Here is a 14,557-nt window from a genome sequence, read left to right as displayed (position 1 = left end):
CAGCTTGGGTGACGGAGTGAGACCCTGTCTCAAAAACAAAACAAAGCCAGTAGAATCAAGAGACAAACAGATGGGCCCATCGCCACTGCAGAAGAGAGTCTGAAGACAGAGGTCTTCTCACTGAGGAATTTTAGACCAAGTTCAGGTGGGTAGGGGAAGAATTCAGACAAAAAACAGTGCAAAGGATCCCAAAACAGAGTGACAGACCCCACCATATTTCAGGAGGTTGGACCCCACTGTCCAACTTCACAGGGTTTTATTCCAGAACCTCCTTCCTCTGGAACCTGGGGCATGAATGTCTGAGGTTGCATCTGAGTCGTGCCCAGTCACCCCCCAGGAAGCAGCTGCCACTTGTGAAGGTGGGCCACTGAAGGACACAGGGGCCCTGGCACTGCACCGCTGACCAGATGTGGGCATGAAGAGGGCACCCTTAGCAATCTCCCATCTCACCTAGGATCGGAAATCAAAGTGCACCAGAAAAAGCTTTGGGAAAATCCAGAACAATGATGGTATGACTAGAAAACACACATCATGGTTGACCACATTTTGTAGAGTATCTAGAAGTGAAGTAGGACCTGCGTTTGAACTGGGAAGGTTGGCCTAGAGTCTCAGCCCTGCGACCAGTCAGTGGAAGGCCCGTGAGCTGATGGCCAACAACCTGACCCCAACACACTCAAATCCATGCCAGTGAAGACACTGATTGTGATGCGTCTCTTACAGGGAGTGCTGTGAGGATTGGGATATATTTGTTCTCATTATTGTTCATGCTCAAGTTTGAACACCAGTGACAGTCTTTTAAATCTTACAGATTTAAAATATTATTATTCTTATTGCATTCAGGCAATACAAACACAAACACACAGAGATCTATTTTAAAACCGCACCTAACCCCAACCCACCTGCAGTGCCTCCCACCTGGGCTGCTAATGACGGCAGCCCTGGAACTGTGGGTCTCCACAGCTGCAGTGGGGAAAGAGAGTGTCCCCCAGACGCGCACCTGGAAGCTTTCTATCTACACAGCCTGGCTCGGGAGATGGCTGTGGGGAAAGGAGGCTCTGGTATGGTGTGAGCCGCTTTGCAGTGCATGCCCTTACTTCTCCTCGGAACGGTGGTCCTCCTGGTCACTGATGTCATCGTCGTCTACCAAGTGGCCGAAGGGCTCTGACGAGATGGACACCATGTTGGAAAGGATGACTCTGCTGTCACTGCTGCCAGTGAGGACCAGCTGGTCGTGAGAGTGGTTGTAGCGGACGTTCCACACCCTGCAGAGGGCAAGGCAGCTACTGAAATGACCCGCCACCCACAAGCAACCAACAACACGCCACACCGGCTCTGAGGGCCCCACTAGACTGGGGCTCACGTTAGACACTGCCAGGCAATCAGCCTCAATCACAGGGCCTGACATAAGGCAGTTTTCCACTGAGGTTGGGTTTACTGTAGCTTTCACTTGAGTCCTGACAGACAGGGAAGACTAAATGCTGGCTGAAACCTGCAGGAGGAGAAGGCTTATCACTCAATATTTCAGACAAGCTTTCTAAAATCCAAAAAAAAACCCCAAAAAACAAAAAAAAAAACTGCCCCAGAAGCAACATGTGGATTAGCGATATCCTATAATACCAAACAAACCTCACGGTGATATCCTGTAATACCAAACAAGCCTCACGGTGATATCCTGTAATATCAAACAAGCCTCATGGCATGTTCCCAGTTGGCAGTGACTGTGGGTCCTGAGACCAGGGCATGGCAGCCTCCTGGGGCACAAGGGCTGTCCTTGGTCTTGCCTACTGGGATCAGCTTTCTTTCTGGCACGGGTCCTACAGCCTGGGAGTTTCTGCCTCCCAGTCATGCCCAGGCCAAAACAACCTCCAGGGCCCGGGTGGCAGACAGTGCTGGGCCCTTGACACTAGGAGGTGCACCCAGCATGGCCAGGGGCACAGGGAGGCCCAGCCACTCAGACCACAGGAAATTCCAGCAAGTCACTGAATTTATCAAAACTGTGCACTAGTAATCCAGGCTTTTTACTTTCTGATTGCAAAAACAATATAGCTTCAGATAAGTAATTCAAACGATTCAGAGATGCAGGGAATGCCCCTCTTTGACTGGGGGGAGGATTCCTGATGAGCTTTTGGCTCTTACTCTTTCAGACATTTCCTCCGCATACCTCTGTCACTCACACTTGTGTGCACCCCTGTGTGTGCACACACGTTCTATTTGCATAAAAATGGATTCATGCTGTACATGCCATGGTACAACCTGATCTTTTTACTTAGCAAAAAGTACCCAGCACATTAAAAACATTCAAATAATATGTTAGGGAGAATGAGTGACCTCGGACATCTTCCCACAGCCACACAGAGACGCTCCACATTCTCCTGACAGCTGCCTCATCTCCGCTGCACGGATGTCACCTAATTTACTTAACCAGTCCCCTAGTGATGGACATTTGGGTGGTTTCCAGGTTTCCGGCATTACAAACAATGCCGCGTGAACATCTGTGCCCATTTATTTTTGCATACTTGAACCAGCACTGTTTCAAGAGAAAACAGAATTTAATGTTTTTCTTCTTTTCCTATGTTTATAAATCACAAACATTCAGATTTGGAATTAGTGTTTCTTTGGGAAAACTAAAACTGGGTTGACTGAATGATGCACAGCAGCGCAAACGAAGCTCGTTTGTGTCTTTCCCAATGGTAAAGTAATTAGCAAAATCAATTGCATGATCCCCTCTTCCCTGAAGCAGCCAGGAGCGGCCCTACCAGTGGGAGTGCTCCTCCAGGGTCTTCACGGGTTCAGTGACGTTTCGGGTGTCCCAGAACTTCACCTTACAGTCGTCTCCGCAGCTGGCCAAGTAGTACTGCTTGTTGGGATTGAAGTCAAGATCGCGCACCAGCTGTCCGTGGGCATTCTCTATGCAATAGATCTGGCTGAGGGAGAAGGAAGAACAGTATAGGAAAATAGCAAACGGATTATGCAAAGCCACTGAGTGCTGCAGGCACGACTGGTTTCCCGGGACCCTGTCGAATCCCCCGGCCCAGGGTGCTCTCGTCTCCTCGGCATTCCTGCCCTGCAGGAGGAGGCTGGCACCAGCGCCTGCATCCCAGCAACCCTGTGCGGTCAGGCCACGTTCATCTCTCCAGGAGCTTATCTGTAACCCTCCGGGCGAGCCATGGAAGGCATTTTGCTTTGCAGCCATTAAAAATGTGACTTAGTATCTTGAGAATGAGAGCATGCCAGAGGGGCTGCAGCCGCCACGGGGACGTGAGGCAGACGTCTGGACAGGATGCCTGACACATTTCTGGAAGGATGTAGTAAAGAAGGAAAAGAAAAAGACAGGGAATGAAGGTAGAATATAGTGTTGGGAAATTTTATATATATATATACATATATATATGTATGTATACACACACAAAAATATCTATATATAGATCTAGAGAGAGAGAGAGAGAGAGAGAGAAAGTGGGGAGCATTGGGGAAGGCCATGGAAGCAGGAAGGGGCCAGCTATCTATCTATCTATAGATATATACAGAGAGAGAGAGAGAGAGAAAGGGAGGAGCAGTGGGGAAGGCCATGGAAGCCGGAAAGGCCGTGTCAGCTGGGCTTACCCTTCCACTGTCCACACCAGCTCCGGGTCCAACACTGCTGGTGGCCAGTGCAACCCACTCGCTCCAGGGCAGGAGAAGGGGACTCTTTGAAATGAGTCACACGGCTGTTCACAGCGCATGCGTTTTCACACTCACGTGTGCATCTGTGTGCACACCCACATATGTATGTACACACACACGCACACATCCACACATGAGAGGGCAGACGTGCACACACGCACTCACACACCTCACTTTGCCCTGGATCCTATGGTCCTTGGCTGCTCCTCGCAGGGTCTGAAGTCATAATATCCTGCCTATGGCCTCTGATGTCATGAATCCCAGAGGGCAGGTCATCCGGGGGAGGGGGAGCTGGACAGTGGCTTGAAACAAAAGGTTGCAACCGGGAAAGCAAAGACCCCATGGCCTGGCACTGCCCAGCGGCTCCTGCCTGCACGGCCTCACCAGCACTGCCGTGGGCGGGACTGAAATCACTCCTGCATTGCTTATCTTCCTCACCCGCAGGCTTCAGTGGGGCTGATGAGCAATGGGGAACTTCTGTGCCTTGTCATTTGCTTCACTTATCTGAAGACCGTCATTGTTCTCCACTCTCCAAGGTAGATGAACTCAATTCCTTTCCTCTTTTTTCTCTCACGTTAGAACTCCCAGCCCTAAACCACTTTTAAATCTTCTGGTTTTTATATCCTGCACCTTTTCAATATCTTAGTATTTCTTCCCTAAAATATAATACCTAAACCTTTAAATCTTTCAAGGGAAACAGGCAAAGGTAGAAAATTAAAAACTTGGCAGATTCCCAGGGAACTGGATGGACAGTCGCACGGGCACGATGTATTCACTAAAGGTTGCTGCATGCTCCATTGCCGGTAACTGCCACACAAAAGCATCAAAGCACCTGGAAAAGCACCAAAGGCATCCTGGCTCCGTGCAAACCAAAGCTGTTTGCAAAAGGAGAAATGACAGTCAGTGAGAAGGCGCCAGGACCCTCTGGGCTGCGCTGGCACGTCCTCACCACAGACACAACACGGGCAAAATGAGGCCACTGCCAGATGTTGCCCATCAAAGCCACGGGCATCTTTTTGTTTGCTTGTTTGGTCTGTAACGTCAGTCTTTGAGTTTCTTGTCTTCAGCTACTGAAATTCTTCATATCCTTCAAAGAACCATGCAGAAGAAGGACATGATGACCACAGGACATGGAGAAACGGATTTCAGCAGGACGTTCATCACGAGCTGAGTCTGTGGTTTCCAGCTTCTGATCAGGAAACCAAACAAGCCCTCTGCACAGACGTGCACAAGGGAGGAAATGGCGACTGAGTCTTCATTAGCCCCTGAGTTTTCAGAGGGGCCTTGGAACTAAATCTAAAGTTGTGCCCCCACCCTGGAATCAACACGAGTTACTGCATGACATCCGTCTTTTCAGCTCAGTGATAAACCATGGTGTGCTGAGGGGATAAACCGTATCTTAAAAAAGCTTGTGTGGGCTTCCGTTGCCACGGCAACAGACGTGCTACCATCACTCCTTTGCCTATCAAAATCACAACTGGAACGGAAAACTCGCTCGTATTTGTTCCATTAGAGCTGCTGGCTGTTGGGTATAATTACTTAAATGACAAACTATGATTGCCCTATGTAGGTGTGTCTCCAGAAGGCACAGCTACGGTCAAGGACGACCCCAGGAGAGACTTAACCTGGGGACTGCAGCTGTCAGCCTGCAGCGGCTCATCAGAGAAGGGCTCAGTGTTACCAAAGCCCCAACGCCTAGTTTTCATCGTCAACCGCTGTTAATGAGGGAATATCAACATGGAACACTCAACAGCCACTGAGGTGCGCCGGTTCCACAGCAGTGGAGGTGCTCGCTTCATCTGGGGTGAAGAAACAAGATGAAGATTTATGATTTCCTACAAGAACGCGACGCAGACAAACCAACCATGCGCCCCCAAATGCATCTGGCTCACGATCAGCTCCGCCGTCATCCCGGTTCTGCTGGCTACGGGAGGAGAGGAAGCGGGGCCCGCGCGTGGTGCGCCCACTGACCTCATGCTCCGGGTGTCCCAGCCGCGGAGGGTGGTGTCGTTCGCCGTGGCCACCTGGGTGCAGTTGTGATGCGGACTCCACCGTCCCGAGGTGAACTTCAGTTGCCCCTTCCCTTCCAGGGAGGCTGAGCTGGCCAGCTGCGAGCGCCATGATGTTTTCCAAAGGAAGAAGAAAAGCAGAAGAATGTGAAGTCTGTTCAGAAAATGCGAGAGGATATCCTATATTCAAGGACATGACGGAAAATAATTACTGAGAATAATTAGGAAGCTCTGTCTTTGTTTGCTTTCCTTAAATGGCAAAAATGAACCTTACTTGGGAAAATCTATAAAACTGAGCACAGCAAAAAATAGAAAGCATATTAATAGGCCTCCATTAAAGAGCACTTGCTTGCAAGTATGTGATTAGAGATAATCAACTCCAACTTCAAGGAAAACAATATAAAACAACTCAAACATCTGGCTCTCCCCAAAGAAAGAGACAAAACAAGTCAGGTCCACCCGACCGGTCCTGGAATAACAAGGGGACAAACACATTTCGGTCCCTCCAATGCTGTCTTCAGGACACACCCTCTTCCCTCCCTTCGTCTCAAGGCCCACATGGCCTTCACCTGGCGTTTAATCAGAGCGCCCCAAGCCAGTGAGCTGACCACGAAGACCTCAGCAAGGCCTTCTGGGGCTGGTGTTAGGGCTAAAACCTCCTCCTGCCTAAAAGAGGGTGGGCCCAGCTATGAGGCTGGAGAAGATCCCCAGCTCTTTTCCCTGCCTGCCAGGGATTTCATGCACAAAGGCTGCGCATGTTGGCTACATTGTTATTTCAATTTGGGGTTTGAATTTCAATGCAAAGGACAACTGCTAAAGGCAAGAAGGGTCCAGGTCTGCCCCAGGATCCTCTGTCACACCTGCCCCCAAGTCCTCCCGAGGGACGCAGTTCCCACCACTAATTCTGTTAACTTTGAAACCAGCTGTGCTCTTCAGAGCCCTCTGAGAGGAGCCTGGGGCAGGTGGCTGGTGAGGTGGGCCTGGCCGGGCCGAGGGCAGGTCCAAATGGAGTTGCTAGACAGGCCGTGAGAGGCCCAATGACCGAGCTGGTGCTGGAGTTTATTCACCATCTCACGAGATTTACCAAGGGGCTTTGCTGGGCAGGGGCAGGGTGGGCACCCAGGCTTGGGGTGAACAAGGCCTGGAGGTCCCTACACAGTGAGTGCCCGCTGCGTAGACAGGAAGGGGCTCTGTCTGGAAACCACCACTCAGAACGGAAAGACAGGCGGTTCCCAGTGAGAAACAGGGCACGTCTAAGCCACGGGTAAAGGGCTTTCCGGAAAGAGCGCACCGGCTGGCTGCAGACGCTCCTTGTGTCTCCCAGCAAGAGGCCTCCCAACTTCAGAGGTGGCCACTGGAGGCGTGAGCTCCAAGACCTGGTCCCCCCCAGTCCTATGCAAACAGGCTGTGGGAGAGACTGAGAACTCAAAACAGTCCTCGTCAGAAGCCGAGAAGGACCGTCATCAGTAAGAGATGAGACGCTGAGCTCAGTCAGGGAGAAGAGGCCTCAGGCCCAGGAAGAGCCACACCTTCATCTCCCACTCCTAAAGCCTGCTCTGATGCTTAGGAAAAGTTTCTGGCAACTGAAAGCCACCATCCTTGCAGAGCCTTGTGGTGAAAAGAGGTCAAGAGAAGGTGGGGACACAAGAGACCCATTGGGGGGACAGGGTACCCATGATTCCATATCTGGGCAGAAGTGAGGAGGTTGTGTCTGCATCTGGGCAGCCACAGGGGGTGTGTCCACATCTGGGCAGAGGTGACAGGGCTGTGTCTGCATCTGGGCAGGCTTCGGGGGTTGAGTCTGCATCTGAGCAGAGGTGACAGGGGAGTGTCTGCATCTGGGCAGAGATGACATGGGTGTGTGTGCATCTGGACAGGCACGGGGTGGGTATGCCTGCATCTGGGCAGAGGTGACAGGGGCGTGTCTGCATCTGGGCTTGCATGGGGGGGTGTGTCCACATCTGGGAACAGGCAAGGGGGTTAGGGCTGGGGTGGCACCTGGGGCCTCACTAAGAGCCAGGAGAAGAACAGCCACAGTGATGGTCAGAGGAACTCTCTAGGAATCGCTTGGACAGGGCCACCGGCAGGCCGAGGAGTGGACCTGTCCACTCCCTCCCAGCCCCAAGCGGATGGCTGCCGACGGGCTCCTTCTCTTGTTTATGGAGAGTCTCCTGCATGCCCCCGGCCCAGCTCCCCTGTGCCCAGGTCCCTGCCCACCCTGGCCCACCACTTTCATCCCCACAACCAAGTGACTTTCAGGAAGTCAAAGGACGTCTCCTTAGGAAAAGCTCAGGGCCTTTGTTTTACAACATCCCTGGTAAACTATCTGCTCTACTGTCGTATGTACCAACGGTGACTTACTGATCCTCTCTCCACAGTAAGCTGAAGGGCTATTTCTGTTCCATGCAGGAAATGTTAATTGCATTCCTGCTGTGTGGGGACACTTGGCAGGCGTGTGTCCCACACAAGGACCAAGCAGGAAGATGCCAGGAGCACAGAGGAGGAGGCTGGAGCAGCCGCCATGTGTGGGGCCTCGGGAAGCCTGTGCAGAACTGAAAGGTGGACACGGGGGCAGGGCAGGGAGGGTGGCAGGGGCAGACACCAGAACGCGCAAGCACGTGTGATCACGGCGGGGTTAAGCTTGAGTCATGAACACCAGGCCAAGGCGTGCGCGATGAGAGTCTGGTCGGCTCACCAAGGCAGCCAGCGCAGCGCCAGGCAGAACGGCGGGGACAGGGCTGGAACCAAGCATTGAACTTGGTGAGGACAGCCAGGGTCCAGGCCAGCTGTCAGCAGGACAGAGTGACCGAACCAGAAAGGCTGAGCAGGTCTCGGGTTATGGGCAGGGAGGCGGACCAGGGCCTGTGCACTCGGCACGGTGACGGCAGCATGTGCAGCAGCTCGGACGCCGGACTCGAACTAGCGCCAGCAAAGGAAAATTGAACCTGAGGAGCCCGGGGTGTCTCAGGACCAAGAGGTGGGAATTACGTTGGGCTCTGGGGCTGCCGAGCCCCAGGCACGTGCTCCCACCCTGAGCTGGGCCCCTCTCTCCACACCTGCTCCGTTTCTCTCTTTCTCACTCCGGCCTGGCTCCCGTATGTCCACAGGGCAGGAGGCAAAGGCACTGGGAACATCAGGGCCTGACATCCCCCTGACCAGGCACCCAAAGATGAGCCAACCCTTAGACCTCACCCCAAATTCCTGGAGAAGGAGGTAGACGGGCACAGCCGGGCCAGGCACTCGCCAGGAACAATCAACCATGGCGGAGTGGGGGATGTTAACAAAACAGGGGAGTGCTCTGCTCATAAAATCAGAGGCATCTCCCACCTTTCTATTTCACTCCATCAGATTTTACAGCATCTCTTCCTTCTCATTACCTTTTGCTACAAGGGCGCAGCTTTTCCAGCTGGCACAGGAGGCGGGCTCCCAGGAATGCTCAGCATGGACCCAGGCACAGAGCGGGGGCACAGGCACCGCAGGGAAGGAGGGCGTGGCTCCCACAGCAAGCTCCAAGGGACCATGTAATGTGCAGGGTGGCACACAGGAGCCAAGGAGAGGGTCCCCCTCGCAAAGCTACCGAGGGAGAAAGAAAATGGAGCTGGGAAATTCACAACCCTAAACGCTAAGCCACAAGAAAACCTTTAGTAAAAGCCAATTTGGGAGTAAGTCAAAATAAATGTTGCTAACAGCAATGATGGAATACAGTTTCCTAAAGGGAAGAATCGGTAGCAATATTACCTCAAAGACTAGCAATGATTTGAGTGTACACATTATTTCAGAAACACAGGGTGAGCTAACTTTTGGCTTTAACTTTGGCAACTTAGTTAGTTAGGTTCAATGTTTTTTATTTATTTTATTTTATGTTATTTTATTGTTTTGTTTTATTTTGAGACGGAATCTCACTCTGCCGCCGAGGCTGGAGTGCAGTGGCGCAATCTCAGCTCACTGCAAGCTCCGCCTCCCGGGTTCACGCCATTCTCCTGCCTCAACCTCCCGAGTAGCTGGGACTACAGGCGCCCGCCACCACGCCTGGCTAATTTTTTGTATTTTTAGTAGAGATGGGGTTTCACCGTGTTAGCCAGGATGGTCTCAATCTCCTGACCTTGTGATCTGCCCACCTTGGCCTCCCAAAGTGCTGAGTTTACAGGCGTGAGCCACCGTGCCCAACCTAGGTTCAATGTCTTAACCTCCACGTGGACAATATGAATGAAGAAATACTTTTGTAGTATTCCCTTTAGGTAAACAAAAACCAAGTCAAGTGAAATTTTTTACAGGTACTATTTCAGTTTTCTGAAGACCTGCTTATCAGGTTAATGATTATTCATTGAAGACAATGAATATAGTAAAAAAGACCAATAAGCAGATATGATGAGAAGGTTGGATACTGTTTCTAACCAATCAATACTGTGTTCCAGCTATCCTTCTACTAACTGTATTGGTTCATTATGAAACTCTTTAGGAAGACAGAATGCAAGGTCACATTATTAGAAGGTAATGCAAATTAGGCAGAGTGACCTGGACAAGTTCTTGATGACTCATGTGTGGGAAACGCCACAGAGCCATTCCAGAAGGGGAAGGCCCAAAACCTGGAGCCAAGCAATGCAAGCTGAGTCCCCAGCAGAGCTATTCTGCCATCCCAAGCTCTTGCATTTCATCAGCTTCTAACCCCATAAGTGCTCCTTGCAGAAGTTCAGTCAGCAAAACGGAGCACTGCTTGCGTCCAAAACCCACAGGATAAAACACGTCCTAACCTTCAGCTTATGGACTTGTCTAGATTTTTGAAAGAGTAAGTTGATTAAGCCATCAACCAACCACCAATTAGCCTTGCAAGTGATCAACAAGTATTTATTGAGCAAGCTCCTCGGCCGTGCCAAGTGCCATGATGGCAGACGTGGGTTTTGTTCTCACACTCACTGTCTAGCTGCAGAGGTAAATGTGTGCAACAAAAAGAAATTACTCAACAAATACAACTCGTTATCAGTTATTCAATGTCAGGCCCTGTGCTGAGCTTTTATGTTCATTTCCTAGTGAAATTATCACAAGTCACATGATGTAGATGTTAATATCCCCATTTGACAGATAAGAAAACTGAGGTTTGGAACAATTAAATAATTGTACAATGTTTTAAAAGCTTGCTAACAAGTGACAAAGCCAGGGTAAATGACAATAACGTACGTTGAGACGAATTTCAAAGAAAGTAGAACTCATCCAGGTTAGAGTAACTAGGGAAAGTTTTCATGAGGCTTAGGGACTGAGATGGGCTTTACCGACCAGACAGAACCTAAATCAGTGAAACACAGGAGTGAGCCATTCCTGGCAAAAGCAAAAGCCTCACCAAGCAGAGAGGTAGGTAACGTAAATAAACCTGATTGAAGGGGAACCACGTGCTAGTAGTCAGAGACAAAACAGACCAGGCCAGGAGGCTGGAACAGCACAGCACTGAGTCGGGCGGGAGAGCCCATGGTCGGGGCGCCTCCTCCAGCTGGAGGGTAGATAAAAAAAGCAGAGCTGGGCCGGGCGCGGTGGCTCAAGCCTGTAATCCCAGCACTTTGGGAGGCCGAGACGGGCGGATCACGAGGTCAGGAGATGGAGACCATGCTGGCTAACACGGTGAAACCCCGTCTCTACTAAAAATACAAAAAAACTAGCCGGGCGAGGTGGCGGGCGCCTGTAGTCCCAGCTACTCCGGAGGCTGAGGCAGGAGAATGGCGTAAACCCGGGAGGCGGAGCTTGCAGTGAGCTGAGATCCGGCCAGTGCACTCCAGCCTGGGCGACAGAGCAAGACTTCGTCTCAAAAAAAAAAAAAAAAAAAAAAAGCAGAGCTGGCAGAGGTGAAGCTGTGACATGAGGTGGCTGAAAACCACGGAAGCTGGAGGCAGAAGAGGCCCATGGTCAGCAGCGTCTGGGATGGCCCCCGGACTTGGTGGCCTGTGGAGTCGCTGCCCCAAAGCGGCTGGCCTCTAACCAGCACAGCAGGGTGGGGTCCCTCGGTGGATTAGATGAGAAGAGCTCTGGGCTTCATCTTGCTGGCTGGGATGAGGCAAGTTCCACACTGCGGAGCCACATGGCTAGGAGCTGAGGGCAGTCTCTGGCCAACAGCTAGAGGAATCCAGGCCCTCAGTCCAGCGGCCCAGAAGGAGCCACATTTGACCAGCAGCAAGCCCAGCCCACTGACCCTGAGACACAGCCTCGTGCGAGGAATGCTTCAGGCAGAGGACCCAGCTGAGGTGTGCTTGGATTCCAGGTTATCCACACAAAAGCTGAGGTCACACACGTGGGCCGTGCTGAGCACTTCGAGGTCATCTGTTCCAGCAACAGACAACTAACATGAGGCACTGACCAGAGGTGAGGGGGAGACGCCCCCAGATAAGGGGAGACCCTGATGGATCTCAGCAGCTCAGAGGCGGGCTCTGGCCCCGTTACTCCACAGCTGGGAAAACTAGAACCCAGGGAGAACGGGTGAGCTGCCTGTGGCCACAGCCAGCCGGAGGCAGAAACAGGAAATGTCTCCTGACTCCACTCCATTGATCATGCTAATGCCTGTACTCCCAGGCCCTGAAAACTTCACGCTCACAGGTGCAGAGAAGTCTGGAAGGTAAATTTTAATAAAAGCCTGAAAGATATTTCACCATCAATTTCTGAGGGTCTACTCAGGGCAGACGGTACAGTGTAAGTTGTAAGGTTAATCAATCACATTTTTTGGTTTCCTGGGGACACGGAGACAGAGCTCAGCAAGAACTCCACAGGGCGCGATGCATGCGGTAATCTTTTTCAGCATTAAAGAAGAATACTCAGTGCTTCCCGGTCCAAAAGGAATGATTAAAGGTGCCCACAAAACTTTCAAGGGAGATGTTACTAATGCTGGGACACGAACAAAAGAATACACCTCCTAACGAGCAGAATGATGTGCCTGGCATCGTCTTTAGCAGTTCATGTGGAGCATATCTAAGAAGAGCCTCAGCACAAGATTTTGAAAGACAAAAAGCTGTACTTCCTGCCATCAACAGCCACAGAGCTGACAAGGGTGGCTTGATTTGGAGGACAGGAAAACCACAGAGAACACAGCACTGCTTTCACAGCAGACCCTACTACGTGTAGGCTGCACTTAGAGCAGACCCTATTACATGCAGGCCATGCTCATAGCAGACCCTACTACGTGTAGAACTGTGCTCACAGCAGACCCTACTACTTGCAGGCCGCGCTCACAGCAGACCCTAACACCTGCACGCTGACCAATACCAAGGAAACTGGAGGGCCAGCAGAGGGAAGCATGCACCACCCTCTCACCGCGGACAGAGAACAGCAGGGTTAAGAAACAGCAAGGCGTTTCTAGGGTACAGGACACATGAGGCACCTGGTGCAGGCGTGTCCCAGGTTGTGCACCCTGGGCTGCATGGCAGGCGGGAGGGGCTGGCTCACAAAATGGCCATGCCCACCCCACCCTGAGCCCCTCCCATCCCATCCTCAGGGACTGACACTGCTCTGAGCCAAGCAGGAGGAAACTGTTCTCACCAATGACTAGTTTACACATGACTTGCCATTGTGTCTGACAATTGGACAGAGGCACCTCCAAGAAAGGCTTTCCTTACAAACAGAAATGCAGAGAAATCTGCTTTCTCAGCACAGGAATTGTGGGAGTCTGCATGTGATGGCTGGAACTGCTGCAGCTGCCTTGCAGTCACGAAGGCAGAAAGCAGTCACACGTGGATATGGCAGAGTGGAAAGATGCACAGCAACTGAGGCCTTGATGCTGCGGAGACACTGAATCACTTTATTTCCATACTTCTTGTTACAGCAGATAATAAAGATTCCTCATTGTTTAAGTCATTCCCTGTCTCCTGCAGCCAAATACATCCTAACTGCTGCACCTGGAATGCCCATTTGAGAATGCCAATGACACCTCTGGAAACTTCTCTTCCCTATCTCTGGTTGGGAATTCCAGTCCCAGCTTTGAACGTGAATACCCCGAGCTTGAATCCCAGCTCTGCTTCCCAGTAAGCCACCATCGGCAGGTTACTTAGTCTCTTTGGGGCTTGGCTCCAGCTCCCATAACTCACGTACAGCATGATATTAAAGAATCCACCCTGCAGGGTTATAAGGATTAAAGGAGATAATACATGTCAAATGTCCAGACAGTGCCTAGCACGTGGCAGGCATCTTCAACATGTTTTTCTTCGTCTTTACTATGACTCAGAAAACAGCACCTTGGCACATTCAGAAGAGTTCTGAGCGGTCTTTCTGCAGGGCGAACACGGACACTGCCTTCTGGAGTGCTAGGGTCTGATGGAGGCAACAGAAATGAAATCTGCTGGAGTCCCTGAGGCCCAGCGCCACCTTCAGGATGCAGAAGAAAAAGAAAAGGAAGAGGACCTGGGGAGGGCTGGACTCTCCTGGCAGGACACCCAGGCTCTTGTGGTGGGATACCTGGCTGCCGGGGCTCCTGTTTCCAGATGGCAGGAGCTGGTAGCACCAGGGGCCAGAGAAAGGGTGGAGGTGGGTCCTGCCAGGGTCACACAGCAGGTAGGCCCTTGGCCCTGAGGGATGCTGCACAACCAGCTTGAATGGGACACAGAGCCCCAGCAGGCTGCAGGCTCCCACACACCATCAAGGGCACCATCTCCCAGGGAGACGATGTCTGAGGTGCACAGAGCTGACCCCCATGAGAGTCTGCAATGTGGCCTCCTGGAAGAGTAGAGCCTTCCTGTATTAGAAAATGTACACAGGCCATCAGCTGTCCCCATGAGGTGACAGGACGTGATGTTTCAAACTTATTTTTAGTTTATTTCTAAAAGGATTCTATTTGTAGGAAGAATAGAACTCAAAGGGTTTTTTCACTCCTCCTTTGCTACACCAAAATCTAAGCTCTGTTTCTGGAGAAAAACTGT

At 51.4% G+C, this 14,557-nt stretch overlaps 1 protein-coding gene across 5 annotated transcripts in view; it reads right to left on the bottom strand.

Moving 5' to 3' along the window:
• EIPR1 (EARP complex and GARP complex interacting protein 1) overlaps positions 1 to 14,557 on the bottom strand; it is a 169,813-nt gene that overhangs the window by 2,109 nt on the left and 153,147 nt on the right. For 4 of the 5 annotated variants that reach the window (XM_030921127.1, XM_030921129.1, XM_030921128.1 and 1 more), the window contains 3 exons: positions 5,635 to 5,852; positions 2,757 to 2,924; positions 1,095 to 1,262 (listed from right to left, as the gene is read on the bottom strand). In XM_030921127.1, the coding sequence (XP_030776987.1) occupies positions 1,095 to 1,262; positions 2,757 to 2,924; positions 5,635 to 5,852 (554 nt within the window). The remainder of the gene's footprint in view (positions 1 to 1,094; positions 1,263 to 2,756; positions 2,925 to 5,634; positions 5,853 to 14,557) is intronic. The other variant, XM_010357903.1, reaches the window with a different exon arrangement.

The sequence above is a fragment of the Rhinopithecus roxellana genome, chromosome 17 (assembly GCF_007565055.1).
Source record: "Rhinopithecus roxellana isolate Shanxi Qingling chromosome 17, ASM756505v1, whole genome shotgun sequence".
NCBI lineage: Eukaryota > Metazoa > Chordata > Mammalia > Primates > Cercopithecidae > Rhinopithecus > Rhinopithecus roxellana.
The sequence above is the reverse complement of the archived record's forward strand: the minus strand, read 5'-3'. Positions and strand labels throughout refer to the sequence as shown.